General features: G+C 38.7%; 3 protein-coding genes and 5 pseudogenes across 5 annotated transcripts; 4 read left to right on the top strand and 4 right to left on the bottom strand.

Annotated features, from left to right (window-relative positions):
- Nucleotides 1-2,412: 2,412 nt before the first annotated feature.
- Nucleotides 2,413-2,994, top strand: LOC147927271 (secreted RxLR effector protein 161 pseudogene; annotated as a pseudogene).
- Nucleotides 2,995-3,816: 822 nt separating this feature from the next.
- On the bottom strand, nucleotides 3,817-4,191 carry LOC147927272 (RNA pseudouridine synthase 1 pseudogene; annotated as a pseudogene).
- A 1,436-nt stretch (nucleotides 4,192-5,627) lies between these two features.
- Nucleotides 5,628-6,312, top strand: LOC147927273 (FRIGIDA-like protein 4a pseudogene; annotated as a pseudogene).
- Nucleotides 6,313-6,400: 88 nt separating this feature from the next.
- Nucleotides 6,401-7,977, top strand: LOC104747596 (FRIGIDA-like protein 4a). Its single transcript, XM_087488510.1, has 3 exons — nucleotides 6,401-6,534; nucleotides 6,894-7,069; nucleotides 7,167-7,977. Exons 1-3 carry the CDS (start codon nucleotides 6,489-6,491, stop codon nucleotides 7,674-7,676), a joined length of 732 nt encoding a protein of 243 aa, XP_087344636.1. The 5' UTR covers nucleotides 6,401-6,488; the 3' UTR covers nucleotides 7,677-7,977.
- Nucleotides 7,978-9,618: 1,641 nt separating this feature from the next.
- Nucleotides 9,619-10,888, top strand: LOC104748819 (prefoldin subunit 2 pseudogene; annotated as a pseudogene).
- On the bottom strand, nucleotides 10,097-11,273 carry LOC104747597 (mitogen-activated protein kinase 11-like; annotated as a pseudogene). The gene is made up of 4 exons (XR_015582284.1): nucleotides 11,093-11,273; nucleotides 10,880-11,009; nucleotides 10,651-10,794; nucleotides 10,097-10,560 (listed from the first exon to the last, which is right to left on the bottom strand). The product of XR_015582284.1 is annotated as a mitogen-activated protein kinase 11-like (transcript).
- A 302-nt stretch (nucleotides 11,274-11,575) lies between these two features.
- On the bottom strand, nucleotides 11,576-14,195 carry LOC104747598 (uncharacterized). The gene is made up of 5 exons (XM_010469258.3): nucleotides 13,928-14,195; nucleotides 13,646-13,843; nucleotides 13,463-13,564; nucleotides 12,495-12,750; nucleotides 11,576-12,404 (listed from the first exon to the last, which is right to left on the bottom strand). Exons 1-4 carry the CDS (start codon nucleotides 14,129-14,131, stop codon nucleotides 12,679-12,681), a joined length of 576 nt encoding a protein of 191 aa, XP_010467560.1. The 5' UTR covers nucleotides 14,132-14,195; the 3' UTR covers nucleotides 11,576-12,404; nucleotides 12,495-12,678.
- A 298-nt stretch (nucleotides 14,196-14,493) lies between these two features.
- LOC104747599 (serine/threonine-protein kinase STY8-like) lies at nucleotides 14,494-18,851 on the bottom strand. Of its 2 annotated transcripts, XM_087488511.1 has the most exons (16): nucleotides 18,257-18,851; nucleotides 17,775-17,889; nucleotides 17,593-17,672; nucleotides 17,393-17,503; nucleotides 17,234-17,288; nucleotides 16,993-17,103; nucleotides 16,826-16,876; nucleotides 16,463-16,635; nucleotides 16,270-16,377; nucleotides 15,949-16,022; nucleotides 15,686-15,861; nucleotides 15,498-15,593; nucleotides 15,290-15,370; nucleotides 15,141-15,194; nucleotides 14,902-15,050; nucleotides 14,620-14,855 (listed from the first exon to the last, which is right to left on the bottom strand). In XM_087488511.1, exons 1-16 carry the CDS (start codon nucleotides 18,457-18,459, stop codon nucleotides 14,744-14,746), a joined length of 1,749 nt encoding a protein of 582 aa, XP_087344637.1. In that variant the 5' UTR covers nucleotides 18,460-18,851; the 3' UTR covers nucleotides 14,620-14,743. The 2 variants fall into 2 exon arrangements, with proteins under 2 accessions (XP_010467561.1, XP_087344637.1); XM_010469259.3 differs by having other exon boundaries at nucleotides 14,494-15,050.
- Nucleotides 18,852-19,721: the final 870 nt, after the last annotated feature.

Consider the following 19,721-nt stretch of genomic DNA (forward strand, 5'->3'; position numbering starts at 1 on the left):
ATAACATTTTATTTCTTATGGTCTTTAATAGAATATCAATTAAAACGAAAGAGTAAAGTGACCTGGAACTGGTTATTATTGGAACAGAATGATGAGCTGTATTAATTAAAATGTTTTCACTGGTTACTTGTTTTAATTGATATGTCATCTTGCTTCACAGTGCTGATGTGTCAGAGAAACATTCAAGTTTTATAATATTGATTACTTATATAGATCAAAATGTGTTATGTACACCACAAATAAACACCTTTAGGTTTATTCACAGCCATGAAGTGTTCATCTTCGTATAATACATCGTCTCTTGTGAGATTGAAAAGACTCAATTTTGACAAGGACTTGGTAAAGGGGTTACCAAGTTTTAAAGTCAAGAAGGAAGTGTGTGAGGCATGTAACCTTGGGAAGCAGTCACACAAAAGCTTTCCAAAAGAATCTCAAACGAAGAAAAAAGAGAAGCTTGAGATTGTGCATACAGATGTATGTGGGCCGATGCAGCGCCAATCACTTGATGGAAGCCGTTATTTTCTATTGTTGCTGGATGACTATACTCATATGTGTTGGGTATACTTCCTAAAACAAAAATTGGAGACCTTCTTATTATTCAAGAAGTTCAAAGTGATGGTGGAGAAACAATCAGATTGTACCATCAAGACGTTGAGATCCGATGGAGGTGGTGAATTCACTTCACAAGAATTCAACCAATTTTGTGAAGAAGAAGGAATCAATAGGCAAGTGACTTTGCCTTACTCACCACAACAAAACGGTGCAGCAGAACGGAAGAACAGATCCTTGATGGAGATGGCAAGAGCAATGCTTGTGGAGCAAGGATTACCACTCAAGTTATGGGCAGAAGCGGTATATACTTCGGCTTATCTACAAAACCGTCTACCATCAAAAGAAATCGAAGAAGACATGACGCCAATGGAAAAGTGGTGTGGACACAAGCCAAACGTGTCACACTTGAAGATGTTTGGAAGCATATGTTATGTGCATATTCCAGATCAGAAAAGGAGAAAACTAGACGCTAAGGCAAAGCATGGGATTCTTGTTGGCTATAGCAAGCAATCTAAAGGCGATAGAATCCTCATCTTGGAGAATGAAAAAATTGAAGTGTCGAGAGATGTGGAGTTTTAAGAGAATAAGAAGTGGAGTTGGGATAGACAAGAGGAAGTCAATAAGATCGTTGTCTTACCCATCAATGACACACAAGAGTCAAGAGATCAACAAGGAGAAACCTCCAGTCCTGCTCTATCTCAAATCAGTGATCATGCGAACAATGAAGAAAGAGAAACCTCCAGCCCAGTTTTGTCTCCAACCGATGATCATGTGAGCGATGAAGAAGGAGACAGCTTAGAATTTCCAAAGAGATACAGATCTGTGAAGGAACTCATGAGAAATACACAAAAGGTGGTTCTCAAAGAAGCAGCTCACGTCATAGAAGTTTGTCTTCTTGCTCATGAAGAACCACAAACTTATGATGAAGCTTGTGATGATGAAGAGTGGAGAAGGGCCATGAGCGAGGAGATAGAAATGATCGAGAAAAATAGAACATGGAAACTAGTAGACAAGCCAGAGAAGAAGAATGTGATAAGCATGAAGTGGATTTATAAGATCAAGACGGATGCAAGTGGAAATCACATCAAGCACAAGGAAAGGCTAGTTGCAAGAGGTTATTCTCAAGAATATGGAATCGATTATCTTGAGACTTTTGCCCCTGTCTCAAGATATGATACAATAAGAGGCTTACTTGCGTATGCGGCTCAATGGAGTGGAGATTGTATCAAATGGATGTGAAGTCTGCGTTTCTAAACAGAGAGCTTGAAGAAGAAGTTTATGTCACACAACCACCTGGGTTTGTGATAGAAGGCAAAGAAGACAAGGTGTTAAAGCTCTACAAAGCTTTATATGGTCTTAAACAAGCCCCAAGGGCATGGTATGGGAGAATAGATTCTTACTTCATTCAAAATGGTATTGAAAGAAGTATGAATGATGCGGCTTTGTACACTAAGAAGAAAGAAGAAGACGTGTTGATCGTTAGCTTATACGTCGATGATCTCATCATCACCGAAAACAATGTTCAACTCATCAACACATTCAAGGAGAACATGAAGAGCGAATTTGAGATGACTGATCTTGGTTTGCTGAACTACTTTTGGGATGGAAGTGAACCAAGTTGATCGTGGCATATTTCTTTCACAAGAAAAATATGCAAACAAACTTATTGATAAGTTTGGGATGAAGGAGAGCAAAAGTGTAAGCACTCCGCTTACACCACAAGGAAAATGAAAAAGAGGAGAAGATGAAGACAAAGAATTTGGAGATCCATCGAAGTATCGAAGCATTGTTGGAGGACTTTTGTACTTGTGTGCATCAAGACCTGATGTGATGTATGCAAGCTCCTATCTATCAAGATACATGTCATCACCACACATGAAGCACTATCAAGAAGCCAAAAGGGTGTTAAGATACATCAAGGGAACCTCAAGCTTTGGCGTGTTCTTTACAAGGAAAGAGACACCAAGGTTAATAGCTTACTCGGACAGTGATTGGGGTAGTTGTCATGAAGACAAGAAAAGCACCACATGCTATGTTTTTAGTCTTGGATCAGCTATGTTTTGTTGGCAATCTTGTAAGCAGCAAACGGTGGCTCAATCAACGGCGGAAGCAGAGTACATCGCCGTATGTGCAGCAACAAATCAAGCCATATGGTTACAAAGACTATTGGAAGACTTCGGTTTAAAGCTTGAAGAAGGGACTCCCATCTTCTGTGACAACAAGTCTGCAATAGCAATTGGAAGGAATCCGGTGCAGCATCGAAGAACAAAACACATAGAGATCAAGTACCATTTCGTGAGAGAAGCTGAGCACAAAGGACTCATTCAACTTGAGTATTGCAAAGGAGAAGATCAACTCGCTGATATACTTACCAAGGCTTTAAGTGTCACAAGGTTTGAAGAGCTTAGAAGAAATCTTGGAGTGAAGCCGAGATATGATTAAGGGGGAGTGTTGAAGCATAATCATATCTCGTATGACAAGATATTTGCATAACATAACATATTTACATAACACAACACATTTACATAACACAACACATTTGTATAAGTTAGTTATTTGATTAAGGGATGCAAGTTGTTCTGTTTTACAGTTGTGACTTTTGATCAAAGAGTTGTGTTTGGTCTGTTATCACAACACAATGGTTCGGTTCATATAAGTATAGATCAAGTCTTTCTAACACAACACAATCGAGTCTGTAATACATTCAAATTTTAGATCAATAAAAGTAGTACTTTCTTACTCTGTTTTTCATCATCGTAAATACACAAACACAAAACATCAACAAATGTGAGACCACATTTTTACTGTGAAATTCATGAGTTTCCATATATGGATGTGAGTTTCTTCATTGAGGAGGAGAAGAAGGTTGCTGTGATTTCTGAAACCTACGAAGGAGCACTCTGCCATACTACTAACAACATAGCGTACATTGTTGAAGTGGATATTGGCCGAACCTTTAAAGAAGTGGATCTCGGAGTATATGTCAACCATTCTTACCCATTTGCATGCTCTTATGTTCCAAATTCGGTGCAGCTTTAGTTAAATTTATTCTATCGTGCATTTCTTTTGGTACTGGATCTACTAACTAAATTGTAGATTGAAGTGGTGTGTGGTAGCGCAACACCCTTTGCCATACAAATGTTATTAATATGAAAAAATCTTAGAAATGGATTCTTTAGTGTCTTGCTCCTTGCTTAACTTTTCCAGATAAATGAGATTCCGGAAAACAGAATGTAACCAAGGTCAAAATCTTCACACTATTCGTTAAGCATTACATTTACAATCCTCGGCTGCCCAACACGGAAGCGGAGCACGGATAACAATAGGATCATTGGTAACCGGATGATCTAACGACAAACACTCAGCGTGAAGCTCATGCCCCTCAAATGTTCTTCCACTCCACTCATACCTTCCATGATACTTAACATCTCCTCTAATCGGAATCCTAAGATACTGACAATGTAACCTAATCTGATGCGTCCTCCCACTTCGTGGAAACGTCCTAACCACAACAACATCATCATCATCATCTCCATCACAACTCAATTCTTGCTACCTCTCAACAACAACCACATTCTCCACTTCACAAGATTCGGTCTTTACACCGTTTACAGATACAACTTCAAACCTTGTCTCCATATCTCTAACGAAAGATCCACCAAGTAAGACTTTACCAACGTCAGAAGCAGCATAAACACGTGGTCGACCAGCCGATCGACCAAATGGTCGATCACGATCGAGGGACCAATCGACCAAGTGGTCGATCAAGCACAATTTTGAGACCAAAATCCGGTTTGTTCCAGTTTTCTCTGAATTGTTTAATTTCAATCCGGTTTGTTCCGGTTCAGTTTATGTTTTCCTATAAATACTCAAACCCTAATTGTGGAAACTTATCTCTTATCTTATCTATTATCTCTTGTATTAGTTTTTGTTAAGTAGCTACCTAGGGTTCTTAAGCATTTCCATACTTGGTTTTGTTGAATCTTTGGTGGATTTTCCAGTTTTAATATCAGTTTGTCTTTCAATCTCTTCATCTACAAGCTTTTATTATGATTTCACAAAGACAAACCTCTTTCCTTTGTGTGATCATGATGATTAGTGAGTGCTATTAAGAACTTTGGGCTTGGTAGATTAGGGAGATAGATGGTTGATCATTGATGTCTAGGGTTTATTTTATGCATTTTCTATCTTGATTAGTGATAATATTGCTAGATAGCCTTGATCAAGCTGAAATCTAGGCTTTAGGATTTCCATGCCCACAAGGTGTTTGATGGAATTCCTGAACCAAACTTTTCAAGAGCTTTGCATTCCTAGCCAATGGAAATTGATGATAAGAGTGCTTAGTGGTATTTGAACTTGTTCTTAATGCATGCTTGTCTTGTGATTACCTTTGGAAATTATTGATTATCATTTGACTAGCATATGATCTCTATCATGGAAATGGATTGATTTGCATAAGTGTTCTAGCCATAGGATTGTTCTCGATTATTAGTTAGACATCCAGGATTGATTAGCTATCTCCCAAGTCAATTACCTTACCCAAGGTTCTCTTGTTAATTCTTGATTTTCAGTATTATTGCTATTTGTGTTTGTTTGCCTTGAGTTTGCATTGTCTTGTTTTCTTTCTTTGAATCATTTTGTTAGTTAAGATTGTGACTAAAGAACTTTCCTTGTTTAAGAATAGATTAAGCATCTTTGTGTATTCTTGGTTTGTTCATTAATGCAAATTGTGGATTGATGATAATTGATACAAAAGCTACTACATTGCTGGTTCACAACTCACAAGTTCCCTATTTTGTGAGAAAACACAAAAGGGCAGAGCTTCTCAACAGCCTGGTTAAGCCTAGCGGCTGCGGTAAGAGAAGCTGCCACATCACCAGGATGAGTAGACAGGGTTGTTCCTCAGCTCAGCGCTTACAACTCCCTCAGCATCCTGCCTCGTCACAGCTTTATCCGCGGATAACTTCCCCGGTGCTCCTGTTTCTTCAATTTCACTCTCTCTTTTGAGTTTTCTTCTTTCTCTGCTCTCTGTATCAATCGAATCGACAGAAGTTGAGTCGTTACCTTAAAGATTTATGGAGATGGGGTGAGTCCCCGATCCAGGCGAGTTGACTGAGTTAGCTCAGCCGAGTTTCGAGGAGTTTCAAAAACAGACGTCGCTGATGACGAGCTGTACTCTTCTATGGCAAGAGCTCTCCGATCACTTCACTTCTCTAGAGCAGAACCTCATGAAAAAATCCGAGGCGTTGAAGCAGATGATTGAAACCCTAGATAACCAGACTCAGACCTCGCTCGAGTCACTGAAACGCAGGGAGGTTACGATAGACCACAGCGTTGAGATCGTGGCTGGGAAAGTTGGGGAAGGAGCTAGAGCTGCTCTCGAATCGCTGGAGAAAGCTAGAGATGGTTGTGGTTCTAATGATGATTCCGGCGAGGTTGATGATGAAGAAGGGCTTCTCTCTGCTTTGAAAGCTCTCTGTCTTAAAATGGACGCGAGAGGATTCTGGAACTTTGTGACGGCGAGGACAAAGGAGTTAGAGAATCTCCGGTCAAAGATTCCGGCGGCGTTGGGGGATTGTGTGGATCCGGCGATGTTAGTACTTGAAGCGGATATCTGAGGTTTTCCCGGTGGATAAAAGAGAAGAGAAGATGAGTAATGATTACGGATGGGCTTGTGTGGTGATTCTCGAGAGTTTAACACCTGTAATGGTTGATCCAGTGATTGGGAAATCGAGGCTGCTTGTTACACCGAGGCGTTGAGGAGAAGGCTAAGGAGATTGCTGAGACGTGGAAGAAGAGAGAGGAATGGTTGAGAATGTGAAGACTCCTGATGTTCATACGCGTTTCTTCAGCATCTTGTTACGTTTGGGATTGTTAGAGGTGAAGATCTTGCTTTGTATAGAAAGCTTGTTGTTGGATCTGCTTGGCGTAAACAGATGCCTAAGCTTGCTGTTTCTGTTGGTTTGGGTGATCAAATGCCTGGTAAGCTCTTATCTCCTTTTTTGGTTTTGATCATGTGCAATGCTCATTGTGAGGTCACATTTGGCTTTGTAATTGGCTTTCTTGTATGGAGTTTACTGAGAGTTTACCACATCTAGATGTATAGATTTGGTAGGTTACAAATAGTTTACGGTTTTGATTAGTTCAAATTTAAGGTTGTGTGGAGAATTTCTAACAACCTTTGTTTAGTATAAAGTATGAATTTGGTGAAGTCTGAGACATTAGTGGCACAATGTGTAGTAATTGACTAGAACTGATCATAAGCTGTGTGAAGTTGAACCCTTTTCTCTGTATCTTATTTTATAATACTTAAGCTTATGAGTTGTTAATGCTGTCCGCAGATATGATTGAAGAATTAATCAGCAGGGGACAACAGCTTGATGCTGTTCATTTTACTTATGAAGTTGGCCTTGTGGATAAGTTCCGTCCTGTTCCTTTGCTCAAAGCCTATCTAAGGGACGCAAAGAAGTCAGCTGCTTCTATCATGGAGGACTCTAGCAATACTGGCCGAGCTACGGTATCTACTCATTTCATTCATAGCATCTATTCATTTCTGTTGCAACTAAAGATCTTATCTATGAATTACTAATATTGAATGTCTTTCTCTTCTTAAGCATCTCGTGGCGCGCAAGGAGCAATCAGCACTTAAGGCGGTTTTGAAATGCATTGAAGAGTACAAACTGGAGGAAGAGTTCCCTCCAGAGAACCTCAAGAAGCGATTGGACCAGCTAGAGAAGACCAAAACCGAGAAGAGGAAACCAGCAGCTGTTCCCGCAAACAAGAGAACCCGAGCCAGCTACAACGGTCCAATGCCACCAGCCAAAGCCGGGCGTATCACAAACGCATACGTCTCTTCCTTCCCGTTCATCAGATCACCCTCTCACCCTCCTCAATACGCTTCACCAGCAGCTTACCCATCCCCACCGACAACTGTCTACAGCAACAGGAGCCCGCCTTACCCATACTCTCCAGAGATCATCCCGGCCTCATACCAAGGCTCTCCTATTGGTTACCCAGCTTACAACGGTTATTGCAATTGTCCAGTTCCTGCTCCAGCTCCTCCGGTTTACCACCCACACCATCATCAACACCACCAATTCCACCAACAGCGACATTACTACTGAATTTTAGAGACAGCGTGACAACAAAGCAAGAAGGGAAGAAGATGGTAATAACAATAAAACTGATACCGTGACAAAAGTTACCCTACTCTGGTGTCCTCTCTCTGCTCTGGCTCTTGCAAATTTGTCTTTCTGCGTCTTTGTTTTTGTCTGTAATATCTCTTCCAAGCCTAACAGTCTCTTTCTCTCTTAGTAACTTAGCTTTATAATTTCTCTGGTGTGTTTATTACTTACATATTAAGAAAACAAAACTCAAGCTTTTGTAATGTCTAATATTAAGTTCAACAACTTATCTTTCTGTTAATCAAAGTTGACAACTCCTCTTTGTCACTTATTACTTGACCAATCTCTGTCGCCTTCTTCACTCAGTTCTGTCTCTGACCATACAATCTAAACATCAGGACCACACGTTAAAAATTGCATTTATTCGTCGTCGTGCTCTAGTCTGCCGTAAATTTTGGTACAAGACACAGAGCCAGTGGTGTTAAATTCGTTTTACCAACCTTGTCAGAAGAAGAAACAAAGATGAAGAAGAAGGAAGTTCGTGAGGAATACAAGAAGAGAAATGAGCCCACCGGCGAAACAGATCATCCTAGTAATGCAGTAGCTGAGAAGAAGAGAGAAAGAACGTTTACGTTTAACCAACTCACGGCTCCTTTTCACTACCCGTTTTGCTTAGACATATACATCTCAAAGGCCTCGGTTCGAGCATGTGTGATTCACAGGGTGACTAGTAAGGTTGTCACTGTAGGTCATTCCATTTCGAAAGACATGAAGTTTGATCTTCTTGGTTCGACGAGAAACGCTGAAGCTTGGAAGATGACATACATGAAGTTATATATACTCCTAGGAAAGGCGATAAAATTGAAGGTAAGCTTCAGGTTGTGCTTCAAGCTCTCATTGACAATGGTGTTAATGTTAAAGTGAAGCTCAAGCAGAGAAAACTTAAGAAGAAGACTAATCATCTAACATAGCGGTTCTTCTCTCCTTAGAAAAATCAAGAGGAAGACTCCAACAAAGTTCGAGCTCCTCCCCATTTTCATCTATAAGTTGTACCAAACAATGATTCAGTTACATTAATATAAATATTCTTAGTACCAGGACTACGGTTCACTTTACACATCTAGTTAAAAATAGAATGTGTCACAAACCATGATTTAAAAATTCTTAGACTTGTATAAGTGTTGAATTAGTCAAAGGGGAATGTAAGATATGTTTCTGTTTTTAGGTATGGAGCCTTAAAATGTTATCATCAGTTTCGTTTCTACGTTTATCGTCGGGTCAAAGTTTTGTTCTTCCATAGCCCCACCCATCAACATCTGTTCACGACTCACCTGTGATTTTATCGATTCTGGTATTTATATCAATCATCTGTTATGGCTATGAGATCTTTTCAGATATTGATTACTTTTGTAGGTTTTACTCTGAAATTGTGGTATTCATATCAAGGAGTTTGATATTTAACAATTAGTATCTATCTTTTGTGAAAATTTAAGCAGTGGTCTTGAAACATGGCTTCAGGGACTTCTAAAATCGCCAAAGATGTTACTGAAGTAAAAAGCTTCTTGTTGCTTGTTCAGCTACGTCTTGTCCGTAAACTGTTTTTATGTTTTTAATTATTTTTGACTATTTTGGGGGCAGTTAATAGGGAACACTCCATTAGTGTATCTAAACAAAGTGGCAAAATATTGTGTTGGCCATGTTGCTGCTAAGCTCGAGATTGCCTTGCCATGTTTTGCATTTATAACTTGTTGAAAGAATATTGAATTGATTTTGAAGCTTCCTTGTGGTTGACAGTTTCAGGGAACTACTGTGTTTTTTTTTGTTACAATATGTAGTTATGTTCGATGCAAATGTTTCTCTGAGTGTTGTTAGAGTTGTTCTCTTTTTCCTTAACTATGCAAATATCAAAGCAATTCCTGATTTCTTGAACTTAACTTTAAATTCGTAGTAGGATCGAAGCAAATGGCTAGCAAATCTGGAAGTGGTGGCCTAAGAGAACCACCAAATGAGCAAGCTGTTCTGAACATCTATGAAGGCATGAGATCAGAGCTAAGCCAAATCTACTCCAACATAACTGAACTCGAGATGCAAGTGAGCGAACACTCTTTGGTTATTAACGCCATTCAGCCTCTCGATCTCGATTAATCGAGGAAATGCTTCCGCATGATAGGAGGCGTTCTTGTCGAGAGAACCATCAAAGAGGTACTCCCAGCTGTGCAACGCAACAAGGAAGGGCTTGAAGAGGTTGTGAAGAAGCTATACGAGACATTGGAGAGGAAAAAGAAAGATCTTACGGAGTTTGAAGCTAAGTATAAGATCAGGATAAGGAAGAAGGACGATAACAAGTAAGAAGGTAAGAAGAAGGAAGGTAATGCTCAAGGTGTTCTTGCACAATAGAACCAAAACTAGACGATGTTACATCACAAGTTCCCTATTTTGTGAGAAAACACAAAAGGACAGAGCTTCTCAACAGCCTGGTTAAGCCTAGCGGCTGCGGTAAGAGAAGCTGCCACACCACCAGGATGAGTAGACAGATTAGGGTTGTTCCTCAGCTCAGCGCTTACAACTCCCTCAGCATCCTGCCTCGTCACAGCTTTATCCGCGGATAACTTCCCCGTTTCACCGAGTATACAACCAACAGACCAAATATCGATAGTTGCAGTGTACTCTGAGCAATTAAGGAGCAACTCTGGAGCTCGGTACCAACGCGTAACAACGTATTCTGTCATGAAGTTTGTCTCTGGATTAGTCCTCGCGAGTCCAAAATCCCCAATCTTGAGGTCACAGTTTGCATTCAGGAGCAAGTTACTCGGCTTTAAGTCACATGCAACACATTGGCTGAATGCACATACTTGAGTCCTCGCAACAACTGATACAGGAAGAACTGCACAAACATGGAATCTATGATAATAAATCAACCTGAGAGCGTTCGAACCAAAGAGAATAACACATGCAGAGAGGTTTAGGTGTGTACCCGTGAATGATCATCGGTCAACGGTTGGTTTGAGCGAATAATGAATATGTGATGAAGATCAGTGTCCATTAACTCAAAGACAATGTGAACATCATTGAAGTTGTCTAGCTGCGGTGGTCGTATTATGTCTTTAATGGCAATGACCTGTGAGATGAAGTATCATCACTCCGCAACCAGATCATCATCTACAAGAAGAAAAAACGTTTGGAGAATAATATAAAAGTTTTACATTGTCATGATCCATATGCTTAAGAAGCTTAATCTCTCTCAAAGTTCTCTTAGCGTCGATGATGTTGCCAAATGCATTACCAATCTTCTTGATCGCCACTTCCTCGCCCGTCTCCGAATTCCATGCAGCACTAAATCAAATAACATACATACATACATAGAGATCAAGAAATGATCCTTCATATAAAAAGGCAAATTAAATTTAAAGACTGACCAGACGATGCCAGAAGCGCCTCTGCCAATAGGACGAAGAGGAGGAACATACTTTTTAGAAACTTCGAAGAGATTGCTATAGACATTATATTATACTGAACATAACGACCACCAATGATACTCACCCCTCTGTTGCTGTCATCACTGAAGTATGCCTCCGTCGACATATCTCTCTTTTCTTCCAACAGATATTGAATTGAAGATATCAAAACTTAGAGCTACAAATAACGCGGGAATAAGAAAAAAAAGAAAGCTGTCCAACTTTGATTGTAAATTTAATATTCGACCTGCTGCTTTCAAATTCTTGCAACTTCTTGGAAAATTTCAAGGTCTGTTCCAAGGTCATCTCATCTCGGTAAAAGCACGAGACGGGAACGTGATTCGAGTTTATGTGTTGTATATTAAACGATATCCTAGAGAAAGAGAAGAAGAAAAAGCTCATTCTCGACTCTTTTCATACCAAAATGACCTTAGAAACTCATAGTTGCTGAAAAGAGTCAAACAATCGAGACTCGAGGGATAAGAGATAGTTAGTTACTAGTTTACTCAAAAGAGTCAAACAACCGAGAGTCAAAGGGATACGAGATAGAGATAGTTACTCAAAAGAGTCAAACAAGCGAGAGACTCTAGGGATACGACTTACGAGATCGAGAGAGTTAAAATATTACAAAAGAGATAGAGATAGAGAGAGAGTTATCAGACAAGGACCGACTCCTTGATCTTCAAAGTGATGGCATCGATCTCCACACAGACATCTTGCCTCCAATCAGGTTCATTCCCAGAAGGAACTTGCACACAAGTGACGGTCAAAGAGGAGGAGCGTGGAGCCATGTAGCTTATAACATATCCAACCAGAGAGGTGATGACGGAGGAAGCTGAAAGTGAATCCACAGAGGAAACGGATCCTGTCACCACAAGGCCTTCATATTCATCAAAATAAACCTCCCTGACAAACGCTTGGCTAGTATTTGTGTTTCTGTGGAGAGAGATGCAATGAGTCTCTTCTTCAGTGGGAATCTGCATCAGTTGCTCACCAATGAAAGGATCCAAAGACTTCACCACTTCAAAGAGCTTGCAAGCAGGCACATCAAAAATAACAGCTTTGGAAGCAGTCTAGTAGGTACTGGACTTGGTGTCAACAAAGAGTGGATAACTTGATGTTGGGAGAGACTTTGGGTATTTGGAGCCAATGCAGGGGGCAAGCAAAGAGTAGAAGCATAGAGACTTCGGTGTTGCAGATGCAAGTGATGAGAAGAAGCATGCACACATCCTTCTAGCCAGCATCAAGAGGAGTTCAGGACTTGTTGTCATCCCTGAGTGTTAGAGAGATTAGAAGAGTTAACAGAAAGGAGAGATTAGAGGAGTCAAGTAGAAAAGAGAAGTTAAAAGAATGAAAGATCTACCTTCTTCATGAGAAAGAGAAGAGATGGTTGAGAGGTATCGCGCATGGTTAGCTTGTCGCGGAGTGCGCGAAACCAACGGAGAGAGCCGAATCCTCCACCAGCCTGCACGAATTTGAAGTAGGAGGGGTGGACTTCACTAAGGCGGATCATATGTATGTCAATCCAAATGACCTTTGATGCCCCTTCAACATTGTCCGACGGAGTGAAGACTATCTCGGACACACCAAGGACAGAGGGCCTGAATCTCGGCCTTGATCTGTCAGGTCAAGTAAAATATAATGTTACACATTGTAAATAAGTAAGAAGCATATGCGCTCAATTATCATTGTAGAAAAGCAGAGTTGCCTTCCGTAGAGTGCATTGGTCACACATATTGAATCAAACACCTTTGATAGAAAGTGAATATTATTCCTTGACTATTAACAATGAATTACATATAGATAGAATTAGGGAAGTCTCCTAAATCAAAACACAATCAAATATTAACATTATTATCTAAATATGGAATGATTGGTATCACTATATATCTCATGGACCCTAAATATATGAAACGTAAGAGAGGATTAGGGTGCATTGGACACACATATTGAATCAAACACCTTTGCATTCTGTATATAGAAGATAGAATCTCTGATTTTCTACACATATTTGGTTTCTCTCTTAGAATCATATATACATACACATTTCATCTACAGTGATTGGTTTCACTATATCTCATGGACCCTAAAAATATGAACCTAGGCTGCATTGGTCACACATATTGAATCAAACACATTTGGGTTTCGTATATAGAAAATAGCATCTCTGGTTTTCTACACATATTTGGTTTCTCTCTTAGAATCATATATATAAATATACACATTTCATCTACAGAAATCAGAAACACACATATTTCTGTGATCACATAATCACTCTACTTGGCATATCCATATTATAATGTAAGAAGCATATGTAAAAAGAGTTCATACCTCTACTTCTGCAAAGTCTCTAATGTCTTTAACATTGGGAGCCACAGCTGAGACCATTGAAGCATCAACCACAATTGATGAGAAGAGACTTTTCCACTTATCCTAACACATCATGACAAACAATTGGTTAACTACAATTGTCACAATCCCTTCCAGGTAAATATTCTCTGTCAGAAGACTTACCACATTCATCATATTTTCAACCAGAGTGTAAGAATTCATGTTGACCTCTCCTGAGGTTCTGGAAGCAATTGGCAGAGCATCAGGTTCCATTTCTTTAAGCCTAAACCAGTCGTCGGCTTCAGGAATCCTTGAAAAGTATTCTTTGAAATCGAAGTCAAGCCCTTCCGTATCTCCATAGATCTTGTTGTTGTCCACACACTAAACGAGGGAGGATAAGTGAGAACCCTTGACTGTGATAATTCTGTATCATAGAAAATAAGAAACCAGAGGATTTACACTTACCCTTGGGTTGGCCGTGGCCGATTTAAACACTTCCACGACCTTTTCTTCAGGCATCCAGTACAACGCAGCTTCAAAGGACTCAAAGAAACCAGGATCTTTAGTATACTGTGGGAATTCCTCCGGCATTATTTTCTCGGACCCCCAGGTTGGTAACCCAAGGTTACTCAGCGCCTCCATCTGCTCCACTAGCCTAAGATCTCCCATTTTTCTTTAACTCTTTTCCTTCTTTCTCGTGTTTTTCCTTTTTATTCTGGAGAGTGGAGACCATAAACCCTATTTTTTTTTGTTAGCAAAAATAATTTTGTTTGTGGGCCGAATGTGAGCCCATTAATATTCAAAAAAAAAATGTAAAAAGGAATAGGCTACTCGTTTGTAGGAATGTTCAAAAAACATGAATATCGATACAAAGTTGGACTCGTGGAAGAGCCCAAGTACCGTGTGTTTTTAAGATGGAAAAATATAATAACTTTTTTTTTTGGTGAACGGAAAAATATAATAACTGGTTGTGTTATTCATGTATGTATTCCCTTGTCTTCAGTTTTAAGATCCAAACAATGAGAAAATGATTTATAGTCAAAAGAATACGCAACTCTATTAAACTTGCTTTCTTTATGAAAGGAAAAAGAAAAAAAGAAGTGACAGAAGAAAAGGGTTTCTAATTTCTTCTATGTGAAAATGAATCAGGGAGCAACTAAAAAAGGAGAAAACGCTCTCTAAAGGTCAAAAACTAGATCCTCCCCAATGAAAAAAAGAAACTGTACAAAGGCCAACAAAATAGTGCCTTCAATCGTGAAACTGATTTTTTTAGTATCAGAACTAGTAACGGGGCTTTCTAAAGGGAGTAGTCAGGAAAGACATGCACTGGTTGTCCTTGCTAGGGTCTTCATCTCCAACCTGCTTTGTTTCCACCACATCCACACATCCTGCTCTGAGAATCTCTCCTTGTAAGGGTAGGGTTTTTACTCTGGGATCACACTACGGCGTTTACCTCATTCATTATCTGTTGCAGCATTTCTATGATTTCCTCGAAGAGTGGTCTCTGTTCTGGGTCTTGGTGCCAGCATCTCTCTAGAAGTCCTTTCACTTTTGGGTGTGTTTTCTTTGGAATTTTTGGTCGAAGCCCCTGAAAAGCAAATTCAATTTTTTAGCCTCTGGATCTGGAGGAAGACAAACAACTAGATTCACTCAATGTTCTTCTCTGATAAGTGTATACCTTTTGGACAACGCCAACAGCTGCTTGTAGCGGAGTCAAGAAAGCATACGGGATCTGTTTCCATTTACAAATGCATGATTCATCAGTATCACTTATTAGCATGAAAGATTCAGACAACAAAAGAAAACTGTAGTCAGATAGATTCTTACGTCACCAGTCAAAAGTTCCCATAGCACTATCGCATAGCTGAACACATCTGCCTTATGGTTGTAAGGTTTGTGCTCAATGACCTGGGTTTCGCAAGTTTATTGTCAAAGTAAAAGAGCCAGATCAAACAGAGGACTCCAAAATCTTATTTTTCCACAAATACGTAAAAAACGCTGATCAATGTATTTGAGGTTCGAAACTCATACATACCTCTGGAGCCATCCACCGGTAAGTCCCTGTTTCAGCTGTCATGACCCCTGATTCAATCTGCACTCTGGCAACTCCGAAATCAGCAACCTTGACAAGCTGCTCAAAATTATCCCAAGGTTAGAAGAATCCTAGAGTGTAATAAAAGAGGTTCACAGAGGTAATATGAATAGCCAGAGAACAAGTCTTACTCCATGTTCATCCATAAGAAGATTCGCAGTCTTAAGGTCCCTGTGAATAATGTTGTTTTGATGCAAATAGCTCATTCCTTTTGCCACATCAAGTGCAACTTTAAGCAAAGTCTGAAGTTTAAAAGCGCATTTCTGTTTGTGAAGAAAATCATATATGCTCCCTCGAGCCATAAACTCTGACACAAACATCAAAACCAGTCAACTCAAATACATTTTGTGGTTACAACTCAAACCAGTCAACTCAAAAAATACTAAGAACTTACCAGTCACTATACAGAGAGTTGGAGATCTTGTGCATGCACCCAAAAATTGAACGACGTTTTTGTGTCTAACTTTCCTATAGACAGTAAAAGCGTCAGTAACAAATGACAATGAAGCATGCATGTTGGTTACTTAATACATCAAAAGTGATTTAACGTCAGACAAGGAATAAAAAAATTCAAGCCTTCTCCTGAATATAAAATGTCAGACAAGGGTATTGTTATGCTAGGCATGTTTCTGTATATAAATTATGAACTGTATTTAGAATTCATGTAAACTACTATGGGAATATCCACATGATGCTGAGAACTAATTTCACTGACCTCATTATAAAAACTTCTTGAGAAAATTCTCTAAGCATATCAGTGTTTACACGCTCAGGCTTGAGAAATTTGATAGCTACTTCCTGACTGCAATAAATGCCTCTATGCCTGCATAGCCATCAAAAACAAATTACTCACTTCTGAATAAAAAATTTCAGTTCTCAAAACGAGCTTAAGAAACAATAATACTCACAGATCCCCATATGAACCAGATGCAACTTTCTTTTCAATTTTGAGCTGTGCTACGTCAATTTCCCACTCATCCGTTCCATCCGTGGGTATTTCAATGCAGGCGGGTATAAGCTCATTGCTTGATTTGTCATGCTCAAAGAAAGCAATAGATTTATATTTTGAACCAGGTTGATCCTGTAGAACAGACAAGGGAAAATATTGGGAGAGGACAACTGTCAAATGTTTGAGGTAAACGAGCAAAAGACTATGTCTAGTATCACACTAAGGTAGGGTTTTCTCGTGAAGTAGCATGGCATCGTCCTAATTCATATGAGGCATCTCATGAAGATCATTAACGTTTAAAAAGTTAAGATATCAAAAATACCTTAAGCTTCAGTATCTCTTTGCTCAATGCATCCTTTAGACCATCTGTTTCCTATAATTCCAAAGTGCATAAGTTTCTCAAAATAACAGAGACAGTAAGGTGGTATTCACGATCAGATTAAGTCATTCACTGTAACGTGATACTTCAAAAAGCTAAAACCACCATACCTCCTGAGACCAACCATCTACTACAAAGACATCTAGAGAGAAACCATCCACCGTGGAAAAAGCATGAGCCTCTTGTATATTCAGTCCAAGCTCACCAAGTAGGGAAGTTAGCTGAAAAAGAAACCATTTTCTCACTCAAATAATCTCAGATATGGAAGAACGAAGCATCCATTCTCTATGAAGTAACTTCTATGGCAAATTTTATGCAGAAAACAGTTCTATTAGACTAAGAATCACCAACCTGGCTAAGGAGTTTGGGCTTATCAATGGTTGAAAATGTGATCTCGTGCATCGGTCTGCATGATAGACAACAAAATATAACATCAGCGCAGATACTATTGTAATTAAACATGAGACAAGATAGAAAAAACATGACGAACAACATAACAAGAAATCTCACCGAGTAGACAATGTTACATTTACAGCACTATCGACATCTTCAACAATTTTATTTCCCTGAGTAATAGCCTCAAAATTTGGAGAAGAACCAAAAGTCGGAGGAGCAAGAATCCTTTTGACAGAAAGAAAGGGCAAGACAAATTACAATGTTGAAAAAGGCTCTAAGTTTAAGATCGATCTCAAATTGATAGAACACAATACCCTTGCCCACTTGGTTGGTGAGAGCTTTGGGCATCTTCCTCCACAGCAGGGTCAGAGTCAGGAGAAGTTCTTGGAGGAACCTATAAGCAAGAGGACCCAGAGAAACCAATTAACACAACAGAAGCAAATATTAAATCTTATACATAAACCTTTCAACATTATAACTCAAAGCTTTCTGTTACCTGTACACTACGAACTTCAAACACAGGCCTAGTCGCAGGATCTTCCGCCAATTTTAGCAATCTCTGATGTGTAAGAACATCTTCCGCTCTCTCAACTTTAACATCAAGAGCATACCTGAAACAACATGCAACAACAATGCACAAAACTTAGAAACTAAACCAAGAAGCTTCATTCAATTGATCAAGACACGTGTTGAGAAACGCAAAAGATTTATCATTTTTTGTAAACAAACAACATATGACTCAAGAGAGAGAGAGAGAGAAAGAGATCGATCAGTCACTGTCGATGAACATATACAAAACTTGGAAACGAAAAAACACAAAATCGAGTAGAAAAGTAACGAAATTTCCAAGATTCTACAACTTCTAGGCTCGAGAGTAAACAAAACCCTTATCTTTAAACTCCAATTTGAATCAAACCCCAAATAAAGAAAGAAGAGAAACAGAAGAAAAAACCCTAAATGAATGTAGAAGAGTATTACCGAGCAGGAAGACGATTGAAATGGAGCCAGAGCTGATCCTCGAAATCAGGAAGAGTTGCTTCTTCGTAATTAGATTCTTGAAGTCGCTGTAAAACCTCACTGTAGACATCGAGTTTCATCCGGTAATGTCTAGGGTTTTCTTGAGACGCCGAAGCAACGACGGCTCTGCTACCGCAACTCTCCGACTCATCTTTGATCGTCATCGTAACCACCAAAAACCCACGGCGGCGGATCGGAGAAGAGAGGAAAGAAAAAGAAAAAAACGAAACTTTCTGAAAAATCCCTAAAGAAAGAATGATCTTTAGAGAGAATGATCCAAGAAGATTCTCAAACAGCAAATGATGAATGAGAGATCTTGAAGGATTCTTATAAAACGCTGAAAAAAAAACACAAAATAACCCAAAAAAAAAAAAAGGATTAAAGAGAAACTGAGAGAGAGAAAGAGAGATTGGAGATTTTTTGGGCACAGAGTGAGGAGAGGAACGTTACTGTGTGTGGTGTTACACGTAGGGACTAGCCACGTCATCATTTGTGTGATTCTGTTTCGTTTTTTTTTTATAATTAATTTGAACTTATTACTTTATCTAATTGGCGTATTTAAAATATTTAAATTTGATATTGGTAGAGTTATGATTATTAACTCTAGTGATGTGATTTTATTAGTTTTTAGTTTTATTGGTAAGTTTACTTATTATAATCAACTTTAAAAGCTGTATGATATTAAAAAATTTTACAATTTTTTGTATTGTACTTTTTATTATTTATAGCTTTTTGTATTGTTAAAGTTTTGTGTTATCAAACAAAATCCAGTATAATTAAAGTCATTAATGTTAACATTTTTAGGAAAAGAAGAAAGATAAGAGTTAATTTGTTTTAATGATTTTTTTTAAGGTAGTTGAGATTAAATTTATTTTATTTTTTAACTATTTATATTTACTGTTCAAAATGTCAACTATAGTACTCAAACACAATGACCATACTTGCATTACTTTTGTCGAATAGTATCGATCATCCCCCCAGCTACTTGGAGCTCATAAATATGAATTGCTCTCTTGAAACAGTTGTTAAATCTATTTCAATAGTGTCGTTGTTGAATAATACTAAAATCCCCAAAAAACGTGTAATTCCCATCCGTTAGGTTAGGTCAAACATATTCATTTGGAAACGATTATTATTTTGTTGGTGTGACACAATCTTTGACTCAAACCATTGGTGTTAAATTGCTAATGGGAGTCCAAAATATTTAGGTAATTTTTTTATAATCATATTAACTAATCGAGCAAAATCAATTATTAAAAAACAATGAGTGGGATAAGGTAATATGGAAAAAGAACAAGGTTTTTTTTGTCAGTACTCTTATGAGTTTATTGTTTTAATTTATTTTAGTATTATTTACAGTTTATTTTTGTTACTAGTTTTTTTACCTATTGTTAAGTATAGATAAGCTACATATATATTCTATAAA

This window comes from Camelina sativa, chromosome 15, assembly GCF_030686135.1.
Source record: "Camelina sativa cultivar CO46 ecotype springtype chromosome 15, ASM3068613v1".
NCBI lineage: Eukaryota > Viridiplantae > Streptophyta > Magnoliopsida > Brassicales > Brassicaceae > Camelina > Camelina sativa.

What these genes read in the sequence shown, in the direction of transcription:
- LOC104747596 (XM_087488510.1), top strand. Translation starts at nt 6,489, where the DNA reads ATGCCTAAGCTTGCTGTTTCTGTTGGTTTGGGTGATCAAATGCCTG. An exon ending in TTTGGGTGATCAAATGCCTG is followed by an intron (nt 6,535 to 6,893) that starts GTAAGCTCTTAT and finishes TGCTGTCCGCAG; the next exon opens with ATATGATTGAAGAATTAATC. An exon ending in GCAATACTGGCCGAGCTACG is followed by an intron (nt 7,070 to 7,166) that starts GTATCTACTCAT and finishes TCTCTTCTTAAG; the next exon opens with CATCTCGTGGCGCGCAAGGA.
- LOC104747598 (XM_010469258.3), bottom strand. Translation starts at nt 14,131, where the DNA reads ATGGGAGATCTTAGGCTAGTGGAGCAGATGGAGGCGCTGAGTAACCTT. An exon ending in CGGCCACGGCCAACCCAAGG is followed by an intron (nt 13,844 to 13,927) that starts GTAAGTGTAAAT and finishes TCCCTCGTTTAG; the next exon opens with TGTGTGGACAACAACAAGAT. An exon ending in TTGAAAATATGATGAATGTG is followed by an intron (nt 13,565 to 13,645) that starts GTAAGTCTTCTG and finishes ATGATGTGTTAG; the next exon opens with GATAAGTGGAAAAGTCTCTT.
- LOC104747599 (XM_087488511.1), bottom strand. Translation starts at nt 18,459, where the DNA reads ATGACGATCAAAGATGAGTCGGAGAGTTGCGGTAGCAGAGCCGTCGTT. An exon ending in TAGATGGTTGGTCTCAGGAG is followed by an intron (nt 16,877 to 16,992) that starts GTATGGTGGTTT and finishes TTGGAATTATAG; the next exon opens with GAAACAGATGGTCTAAAGGA. An exon ending in CTGTTGGCGTTGTCCAAAAG is followed by an intron (nt 15,051 to 15,140) that starts GTATACACTTAT and finishes TTTGCTTTTCAG; the next exon opens with GGGCTTCGACCAAAAATTCC.